Source organism: Lactuca sativa, chromosome 8 (assembly GCF_002870075.4).
Source record: "Lactuca sativa cultivar Salinas chromosome 8, Lsat_Salinas_v11, whole genome shotgun sequence".
Lineage (NCBI taxonomy): Eukaryota > Viridiplantae > Streptophyta > Magnoliopsida > Asterales > Asteraceae > Lactuca > Lactuca sativa.
Genome location: NC_056630.2, coordinates 94,496,918 through 94,508,590, shown reverse-complemented (window position 1 = coordinate 94,508,590; position 11,673 = coordinate 94,496,918). Strand labels below are relative to the sequence as shown.

The 11,673-nt window shown below is 34.8% G+C and overlaps 1 protein-coding gene across 1 annotated transcript; it reads right to left on the bottom strand.

The window, feature by feature from the left end:
- Nucleotides 1-1,511: 1,511 nt before the first annotated feature.
- Nucleotides 1,512-3,412, bottom strand: LOC111908323 (protein FAR1-RELATED SEQUENCE 5-like). The gene is made up of 3 exons (XM_023904153.1): nucleotides 2,350-3,412; nucleotides 1,621-1,742; nucleotides 1,512-1,538 (listed from the first exon to the last, which is right to left on the bottom strand). The coding sequence occupies exons 1-3, from the start codon at nucleotides 3,410-3,412 to the stop codon at nucleotides 1,512-1,514; spliced, it is 1,212 nt and encodes a 403-aa protein (XP_023759921.1).
- Nucleotides 3,413-11,673: the final 8,261 nt, after the last annotated feature.

Here is an 11,673-nt window from a genome sequence, read left to right as displayed (position 1 = left end):
TTCCAACACCAAAAAGAAGTCTAGTTGCAGGTTACCGAAATACCCTGCTAGTCATCTACACCTCTACATAACCTTACTAACTAAGGATTAAAATACCCTTGTTGCAGGTTGCATGACCTGAAAATCATTTTTGCATAATGATTGACATAATGACATATTAAGGGCCCAAAAGATTTAGGATCAAAATATCTTAACAAAAACAAACTCTAGAATTATAGATGTGGTTGTTGTATAACAGTGTACTTACCATTTTTTTTTTCCAAAATGAGAAATGTACTTATACTTATCATTTTTAATCAAAATTAGCAATTGAGATTCTTCGCTTTTGGTTGTATTGTTTATGCGACTTGAACTTCCCTCCTTAAGATCTTGAGGATTACCATCTTTGGGACAGGGGCAAAATCGTCCAACAGTTTTAAAAACCATCAAACTTATGTGTAGATTAACACAACATTAACCAAAATGATAGCCTACTTTCATTTTTAACATAGAATTGCAGAAAAGTTTTGTTTTGAAGCCAAAATGACAGCTTTAATTTCATTTTCACCCAAAATTGCAGAAAAGTTTTGTTTTGAACCCAAAATGACAACCTACTTTCATTTTTAACCCAAAATATCCTTATACTTTTGTTTTTTTTTTTTCACAAAATACCATCGTACTTGCGTTTTTTTCACAAAATACCCTCATAATTTTATTTTTCACAAAATACCATCATACTTCCGTTTTTTTTCACAAAATACCCTCATAGTTTCGTTATTTTCACAAAATAGCATTATACTTCCTTTTTTTCACAAAATACCCTCATAGTTTCGTTTTTTCATAAAATAGCATCATACTTCCGTTTTTTTTCACAAAATACCCTCATAGTTTCGTTTTTTCACAAAATACCATCATACAATCATTATTTTCACAAAATACTCTCATAATTTTGTTTTTTCACAAAATATCATCGTACATTCGTTATTTTCACAAAATACCCTCATAATTTCGTTTTTTCACAAAATACCATCATACATTCGTCATTTTCACAAATTACCCTCATAATTTTGTTTTTTCACAAAATACCATCGTACTTGCGTTTTTTTTTCACAAAATACCCTCATAATTTCATTTTTACACAAATTACCATCGTACATTCGTTATTTTCACAAAATACCCTCATATTTTTGTTTTTCACGAAATACAATCGTACTTGAGGTTTTTTTCACAAAATACCCTCACAATTTCATTTTTACACAAAATACACCATACTTTCGGTTTTTTTACATAAAATATCCTCACACTTGTGTTTAAAACACATAGTGGCAACCAAATTTCAATTATAATCACACTAATCATAAACAATCAACAAATTTCATTCGAAAACATTAAAATTGTTAAGAAGCATCAATAACTTCTAGATTATTCATACATTTTTTTGTGTCTAAAACATGAAAAATGTGCAGTTAACCAAAAAAATGTCATGAAGCATCTAGTTTTTCTTTTGCCCACAGAAACAACACATCTCATCATTATGTCTCTTGCAACGATTCATCCGCCTGATACATGAAAAAAATATTAAATTGTTAATATAATCATTCGAGTTCTCAGTCATGAAAATTAAATTATTATTATAATTACCTTTCTTTTTGAACAACTAGTAGCATAATGACCCAATCTTTGACAGTAAGAGCATGTTCGTTTTTTAGGGGTCTCTAAAGAAGACTTTATTCTACTTGCAAGTTTCGGACGCCCTTTTTGTACTAGTTGGACCAAGAGGATCACGAATAGATAAATGTGGCATTATATCTACTTGCGAAACTCCCATACAAGAACTTTGAGATGCATTCTCCAAAGACATAGATTTTTTTCGATTTGCTTGTTCATTTAAAATACTTATCAATATCGTATTAATTTTTTGTATCTTTGAAAGGGAGTGCCTTGCTTGTTCAATTAGTTTAGTAAAATTCGAAAGAACACAAAATAATGTGTAGGCACTAACTCCATTTTCATTATTTATTTCTTCGAGTCCGATACTAACACTACCCAGTTTGTATCTAGCATTAAGGGTCCATCGCGATAAAATATAGTGACTCGGAAGTTCTTGAACATGCTTCTTCTTCATCACATATAAGCTATGTTTGCATAAAATCCCATTTTCCTCATACATAGAACACGAACATGTAACGCTGACTTGATTTAAAGAGCGAAAGGTAACAATACGCCAATATTTAGTATCAACATCCAATTGCCCAACTTTATATGTGCTTTCTTCTGTAGTTTTTGTTATAGTCTCGTGAGTCAAATTGGTAATAGCTTCAGTCTATTATTTTTTGAAAGTATCAAACATTTTTCTAGTATAAAATTGACCTGCTTTTTCTTTTATTGGATGCACTGAAGAAAGAACTGGTCTCGAGTTCATAGTCTTGAAATCTTCATCTTCTTCGGCAGCCCTTCGTGACTCAACTGCTTTGTCGCATTGCACAACGAATTCATTCAACATGGTCCTCGAGTTAACAAATCCATCAAAAAATGAATTGATACTCTCACTTCGTTCGGTTGTGGTCAAACCAGCAAAGGAAATATCCTTCAAGTAGGGTTTAGCCCAATGTATACGTTGGTTATACATGTCACTAAGCCAACAATTGTTTTCCAATTCATACTTAATACGCATATCTTCCCATGTTGCTTCAAATTGTTCAATGGTGTCACTATTTAACCATTGTCTGTGTGTCTCTTGAAAATCACTGTAACGGGAAACATACGATCGAAGGTGCTCAATTTCATGCTTCCTGATATGCCATGAACAAAAGCGATGTCGAGTATTTGGAAACACTTTTTTTATTGCATTGCCCATAACTTTGTCTTGATCGGTAATAATTGCCTTCGGATACTTATCAAACATACATTTGAGGAAATGTTCAAATAACCATTCAAATGTCTCCTCTTTTTCGTTTTCAAGCAACGCTCCACCAAAAAGTATAGATTGTCCATGATGATTCACCCCAGTAAAGGGAGCAAAAGGCATCTTGAATTTGTTAGTCATATACGTGACATCAAAGACAACAATATCTCTGAATTTTGTATATGCATCTCTTGTACCATCAGCCCAAAAGATATTTCTAGGATACCCATCATCAGACAAATCCACGACAAAATACTGGTCACCGTCAACTAATGTTTTATCTTGAAAATGTTTTATTAGTCCACATAACTCCTTTCCTCTATGTTGTTTTCGATGCTCAGATAAGACATCGACACATTGCTTTGAAGTTACATCAACTACATTTGAGCTTTTCATTGTATTAACGACCTTTTTAATCTGAGAAGGTTTCAACCCTGCTTGCCCAAATTGCACCATCAGAGATTTACCTTTTACTGAATGGTGGAAATTGCTATGAGATCGATGCTTCATCACCTTCGTAGGTGTCATGGTCAAGTCGTGATTGTGTGTGTCATTAAACAAGTCCACCAACCATTTCCCATCCTCCTGTATTGTTATTCAAAGTTTTGCTTGACATCCGATTCTAACATCTCTACGATGTTTTTTCTCATTTTCACTTGAAGCTTTTTTGTCCATCCGTTTGAAACCTTCTTTGTTACATACATATATCTTCCGAAAAGGCTCATTTGTTTTAGGATTTTTAATTGTGTCATCTCTACGTATACCAAAGCCATGCAAAAATGAATAATCAATATAAAATGTATAGGCATCATCGGGTGTATCAAAAACCTTTCCTAATATCCTTTCATCATTAACATCATCTTCGTCAAATTCGATGTTCACACTGAAATCATTAAGTTCTTCAGATTAATTATCCCTGTCAAAAATACCCGTTACCCGAATTACCCACCCGATTTATTTGGGTAACGGGTAAATAGGGTTGGGTAAATCGGGTATCGGGTTAATTTTTTCGGGTAAGTGGGTAACCTGAATTTTTTTCGGGTCGGGTAAAGGGTAAGTTGTTTGGGTTTCGGGTATACCCGATTACCCGAAATATATATAAGAAATACTGTCCCTTTATGAGTTTATTTAACCCTCTCAATTCTCAAATCCTAATTTCCCTCGTTGAGGCTCGTTCTATTTTCCCCACGTCAAAAAACCCTCGTACCTCGTCCGCTCTTCATTGATATTCGTCACTAATGGATGACTATATTGAAGTAGAAGATGAGACGATTGAAGTTGACAACCCAACCAATGATCAAGTTCCACAAGAAAAATAGAAAAAAAAAATAAAGAATTCAACCCAAGATCGAAAGTTTGGAAAGAATACTTGATATCTCAAATATTATTGAGTAAAAAATCTCAATGTTCAAAGTTTAGCACGACATACTTATTTCATTACATTTATTTTTAGGTGCCATTAAAAAATTTAAAAAAAAAATTAAAAATCGGGTAATACCCGAATTACCCTTAGCCAACCCATTACCCGAATTACCCATACCCAAATTACCCGAATTTAATTTAGGTAGGGTAACGGGTAATTTTTTTATTTGAAAAACCCGAATTACCCAACCCGAATTACTCGAAACCCAAAAATTTTACCCGATCAACACCCTTATTTCAGATTCATATGTTGCTTCTACAAAATCACTTGTGTCAAAATTTTCATTTATATACGGTTCTATAGCTTGATCAACTGCTTCGGCTTCAAACACCATGGCCTATACAAAACCACAAATAAAAGACAATAAGAACTTGACCCAACATGGCAAGCTTATTTTATAGATATTTCCCATTACATGGGCATAAAACAACTGACATGCATACATATTAAAAAAAAACTATTGGTGTTTTTAGTTTTCAATTTTAAAGTCAAAATCAACATTTCCTTTAAATAAAAATGCCTTCATCTTGATACAAGTAAAAGAGAATTTTAAGAATACAACTTCAGGACAAGTTCTCAGATATTATATTCACACCGGGTGGGTAAGATTAAATTGACTTGAGTATAACATTAATGCAAGTGCAACATTTTTTCCTACACCAGGTATCTAATTAACAAAGGGATTAAAGACTTTTCAATAAATGATTATCCAAATCCACAACACGGTGCAATCCTCTGCTCACAGAAACAATAAAAACACGAGATAGTGCACTGAAATTCAAAAATAGAAAATAGGGGATGCAAATTGCGATTTCTGTATACTGATATTTGCCAGATGTGATCGTTTTTTTTTTTTTTTTTCTGGGAATAAGGTTTTCTGCGATTTTTTTTCCCTTTCCAATCGTTTTTTGTTTGACAATTGAAACTTGTTTGTTTTTCTTGTGAAATACAGTTTCTTTGAATTCTGATTTCTTTGCAATCGGTTTTGTGATTGTATGATAATTTTTTTTCTTCGATTATGGAACCAACGATGATATGACGATCAGTGAACAAAAAAAACAGGAATTGAGTTTAGGCAGTCAATAGTGAAACACGTATGGAAAAAGGATTTTTTTGTGAAAATTAAACAATTTAACAAAACTACGTAGTTTTGACTCATTGAGTACCTAAGCTTATATACCCTTAAGGGTATATTCACTTTTCCCTCTCTCTCTCTCTCTCTCTCTCTCTCTCTCTCTTTCTCTCTCTCTCTCTCTCTCCCTCTCTCTCTCTCTCTCTCTCTCTCTCTCTCTCTATATATATATATATATATATATATATATATATATATATAGCATGCTATATAGCAATATACTTTCATTTAGATGTTTATTATAACATGCTACATTCATTTATTTTTTTAAAGCTTTCTAATTAAAAGCATTTTTACTTCAAATGTTTTCTTTTTCTTATTAACACATTATACTTTCATAGTAAGTTGTTTTTTTTTAAATTATCTGTGTATTATGGTATTGTACTTTATTTGTGATTGTCCTGATAGTATTGAAGGAAATGCCCAAATTACCCACGACCCTCAAACTATCTTGTGTGTGTGTGTGTGTGTGTGTGTATATATATATATATATATATATATATATATATAGAGAGAGAGAGAGAGAGAGAGAGAGAGAGAGAGAATTTTGTTTTATTATTGGATTAATACTTTTAATCTTGAAACAAAATCCGATCGAACCCTTTCGGTAACTCCACTCTCAAGATACAAAAAGACGGTGAGGAAGGTAAGCACGAAGCATATTAAAAATCGACCTCATTAGGAATCATAGCGATCTACCAGTATTAGAGTGAGTGCACCTAGTCTTGATTCAATGATAATGTTTTTAATTAAACACTTGAAGACACATGTGATATAATTGTAATACATATAGTGAACTATACCATATACTAAATATAAACCTTTTAAATTTATAATTGTCCTTCTATTTTAATTCTCTTATTATATGAAGTTCAAGATAAATATTTAGATTTTAATTCAAGTTTAAATAATATTCAAATTTAATTAATTAAATATTCAAATTTAAATCTAATTAGATAATATTTCAAATTAATCTTAAAATTAGAATATTCAAATTTAAACAATTAAAATAACATTCAATATAAATATTCACGTTTAAATAATATTCAAATTTAAACTCTATTTAAATAATATTCAAAACTAATCTCATTATTCGAATATTCTGAATTAAGCAATTAAAATAATATTTTAATCAAGCAGTTTATACTAAAATTTTGAAAAAATACCAAAAATTTGAAAATATGGAAAAAGCCTGATTACGTGCTACGTAATGTCCATATTCAAAAATTTTGATTTCAATTTTACAAAGAAGTGCAAAAAACCAAAACCTTTTGGCATTAATACCACTGTTGGGGATTTATTGCATGAAGTGCACTCTCTAAAGGTAGCAGAATAATCAAAAGATTTACCTAAGTGCACATGCATCTAAGAATATAGGTTTTACTAGTTTTAGCAACATACTTTAAATCAAACTAAAAGAATGATAAAATACTTACTTCTTGATCCTTACATGATCATGTGAATGACAACCTTACAATGGATGAAGATCCCAAAGTATAACTCCTCTAATGTAGTCAAACACAAGACAAACTCTATTAGGGTTTATGCGAAAATCCTATAACCATAGAGAGGGGTTATAATATTTTTATATGGAAAAGAAAGAGAGACGGGAGAACAAAAATTAGAGGCTCTAAATGTTTTTCTCTAAGGTTTAATCCCAAGCCCTCTATTTATAGGCAGTAGATAAATCCTCAAGATATTCAAATTCTTAGGGTTTAGCCTTTCCTTATTTAAAACCAATCAAAATCTAGAATATCCTTCTAGATTTCGTTCCATCTTTCTTTCATGAGGGTTATAGAATATTCCAATTCACCCAAATGATTTAATTAATATTCAAATCCTTTAATTAATTAAAAACAATTTAATTAATTACCAAAATAATTTCTAATTAATTTATTATTCGTTAATAAATTAACAACTTTTTTTTCATTTCCTTAATGCTACTTGTGTCATGAGGACAACCCAAAAGGATCCTGTTATTATTTGGAAATAGTACCAACTAGTTAATCATATTGGACACTATTTCCAAAAGTAAGACATTTTCTTGCCAATTCACTGATTGTTCCTAATCCAATTAGACATAAGGAGTAAGACAAATAGTTGAATAAGCATATTATGTACCCAAAATTATATGTTACAAGATAATAAACCATAATTACATCTAAGCAATTAAACTAGAGTATAAGGGAAGAAAGTGTGTAAATCTAAGCTATCTGACAAGTGAGTCGGGAGTACCTTAATTTTCTCAATAATAGTTTCGTTTTAATAAAAAAAGTTTCAAGCTTTTTGTTTTAATCTTTACTTAAATCTTTTTCGTGACAATTACACGTAATATATTTTCCATTGAATATTTTGACATAAAGTTTGACCACAAACTCCTCGTAGATTCGACACTTACTTAACCTAGATATCTAGTGGTTTTTAAGGTTATTTTTTTATTGAGACGATGACCTCAATCACAATAATGCTATTTAAGTGAAGTGAGATTTTTAAGAGGAAATAACGAGTGTATGGTCATAAGTATATGAAATTTTTATATGTACACACTTAAAATAAGGCTAGAGTTACAATTATCACAAATGGAATCAAGGATACCCGAATCCGCATACATGTAGTCGATAGCACCCATATCCATTGAAACGACCCAAAAATACGGCCCAAAAATTTCATTTTTAATATAACCATAATCATAAAACGGAGTATATCATAATAAAACCATGCGTTGCAAATCTCAGAACCATACTAAAATACAAATGAGAAAACGGTGTCATAACTGTATCAAAACATATATAAGATAATTGATCAACTCCCAGGATAAAAACTGTGGCTGTGGTGTGTGCGATGCCATCATCCCGAGCCCTTCCCTCTGCTTGCGGAAGTACCTGAAACCAAAACTGAAACTGTAAGCACGAAGCTTAGTGAGCTCCCCCAAACTACCACATACCACACAAACATATAAAACACATACTGGGCCTTGCCCACTGCATCGGACCGAAGTCCGGCTAACCGGGGCCTTGCCCCCTACATCGGACCGAAGTCTGAAGCTGACTGGAACATCGGACCGAAGTCCGAAGCTGACTGGGATCTTCGTCCCCTACATCGAACCGAGTCCGAAGCTGACTAGGACATCAGACCGAAGTCCGAAGCTGACTGAGACATCGGACCGAAGTCCGAAGCTGACTGGGACCTACGTCCCCTACATCGGACCGGAGTCCGAAGCTGACTGGACCTCTGTCCCCTACATCGGACCGAAGTCCGAAGCTGACTGAACATAGCATAAACATATCAACTGGCATAAACACATATCCTGTCTGAACCACGAAGGCATCAAACATACTAACTACTACATCGGATCGAGGTCCGAAGCTGACTGCTAGCTAAACGGGCCGACATTGTGGCCTTAGACCCGTTACTACTGGAAGGAAACTCACCTCGTGAACTGGCTGCTGTGTGAATGGCTCTGGAAGCTAACCGCTGCTGCTCCGGTATCTCCCCGGCTACAAGGCCATAAACACACTCAATCAAATACTAAACACTGCACTGGGGTAAAATGACTCTTTTACCCTTGGTCAAAGTCAACTTTCCCGTTCAAAGTCAACCCACAGTTGACCTGACTCGCCGAGTTGGGCCACCAACTCGCCGAGTCTCTAATCTCATTTCACAACCCCACTCGTGGCTACTCGTCGAGTATGGCATCGACTCGACGAGTACTCTCTCTACCCAAGAACTCAGACAGTCTTCATCCGACTCGCCGAGTCATACAAACAACTCGACGAGTTGTTCTTGAGCTTAAGAAGATTGCCTTGGACTCGCCGAGTTGTATGGACAACTCGCCGAGTCCCTCCATTACTAAGTCTGCTCTTCGACTCACTGAATCCACTCTACTACTCACAGGCTTCCACTCGTCATCACTCAAAAGGGGAAAAACGGGGACTCGCGACTCGACTCGCCGAGTCGTTCTTCCGACTCGCCGAGTCGCTTGCATGCAGCAACTCAAAACTCGATTCTGCTTGAATCCAGTGCATAAAACTAATAGATCTGGACTCCCATAACTCGATTAGCACGTAAAGATTCTATCTTTACGTGCCCATATGCATCCATGAAGCTAAAATGGCTCAAAAAGCATAATAAAGGCTAGATCTAGGGTTTTCATGCAAGATAACTTCAAAAAGGCAATAGATCTGGGCTCTACAACTCCTAAATGAACAGATCTAAGGATATCTCGACATAATAGGGCATCCATACAATCATAAGGCTTAAGAGAAGCATCAAACTAGATCTAGAAGAGTTCTAATGGAGGTTAAAAGCATAAAACAGGAGGGAATCCGAAGAATACCTCAAAGAACTCTGATTTGCCCTTGGATCTTTACTCTACACCTCTTCTCCTTGCTCCTTTCTTCTTCTCCTTCTTCAAGCCTTCAAAATTTAACACAAGAACACTTAGATTACTCAAGGATGGATTAGGGTTTTCTCACAACTTTCTGAGGGTGAAGGAGGCGAGATTGGGGCTATAAGGTGGATTAAATAGTGAGCAACCCGGGGATTTAGGGTTTCTCCCAGGCAGGCAGACTCGCCGAGTCCCGAATATGGACTCGCCGAGTCTCCGACTAACACGTGCTCGAAATCCCATCCCTACTCGGTGAGTCAGGCTATGAACTCGCCGAGTCCCTCTTGCAAACTTCTAATTAAATACTATGGAATCATCATACCGGGGACGGGTCGTTACATCCATAATCCATTCTCCATGTTTGTGAAGATTCATGCTTGTGAACATTTGAGGTAAGGATGCAGGCTGTTGTTTTGAGCTAAACTGTGACCAAAGAGAAGAAATGGGGATTGTTTGAGATTATCCATCAGGGGCCTTTGGGGATACATTAACATGGGTATATGAAAGAGAATGAGATCAAGTTGGGATTACGCTAAGTATACTCGAACTGTTGTTCTTGAACGAACTATTTTTGGTTGTTGTTGACTGTTTCCTAATTGAGAAGACCATCAAAGCTGATGTATTGGTGATGAAAAGTAAACCCAATCATACAACTATTATGGGATTGAAGAGAATGAAGCTTATGTGATGCTGGTGGTGGGGCTGGTTGATCTCCACCTGTGAAGGCTGACAGTGGTGAGTATTTTGAGGTCGACGATCATTCTGACGGTGATTGGTTGTGGTTTGCGAGTTCCTAGTGGTTCTAGTGTGAATGATAGTAGGAGGGGAGGGGTGATCAACATGAATTGGAGAAGATACATTTCGGGAGATTGAAAAATGTTGCTCATCCAATAATACCCTGGAGTATATCTTGGAAAAAGTAAGGAACAGTGAGCGATGCTAGATAATGGTACCAATGGACTCAAAACAGGAAAAAGGCCCGTTAATAATATTCAATTTCGAGAACTTTTTCCTTAATATCAAGATTTGCAAGAAGCAAGAGTCTTGATCTTGGAACAATAGGCAGTGATGGTAAGGTTACCCATGGATATGTTACATAGCTCGTGATCCAATTGTGTGTCACAAGATTCTTTGTTGTCTTGGAATAGTTTCTCGAGGTTGAGCCATACGGTACGATCATTGGAGCCGTTGATGAGAATTGTGTTGATAACATTCTAAGGAAAAAATGGAGTAAATCCATATTCCTACTACCACATCAATATTTTTCCATTTAGGGTCGGTTGGACTCGGGTTTGTTGCTTAATAAGTAGCATTGATGCGGTCAAGAGCATTATATGCTTGGCAGTGTGTCGAAAAAAACCCCCATCCATGAGTCGTAAATCAAGTGTTCGGGATCAAGAATAAGAGGTATGTACGATTTTATGTTGACCACACCGATGCTACTTATGATACCATATTGAATAATATTGGTCAATACTCTCATTGCCTTCAAACGTGAATACATGGAACATACATATACATAATTTACATGGGATAAGGGTTGAGAACCTATATCTACAAATAAGTAAATGGGCTATACAACTAATACAATAATACATGTACACTAACATCAAAGAACCATTTACTTAAATGGAGGTCGTAGAAGATTGTAAGCAAGCATGGATACAACCCGTACATTTAATCTTAAACTCTTGAAACCCTCATCTAAATGATAACAATTTATTGAGTTTTACGTTTTCTCAAAGTCTAATTTAAAAAAAATGAGATTTTTCCAAAGTTGCTTGTACCACCCAACAATTTCATTTAACATCAAAGGATCGACTAAAACCTACAAACCTTTTTTAAAA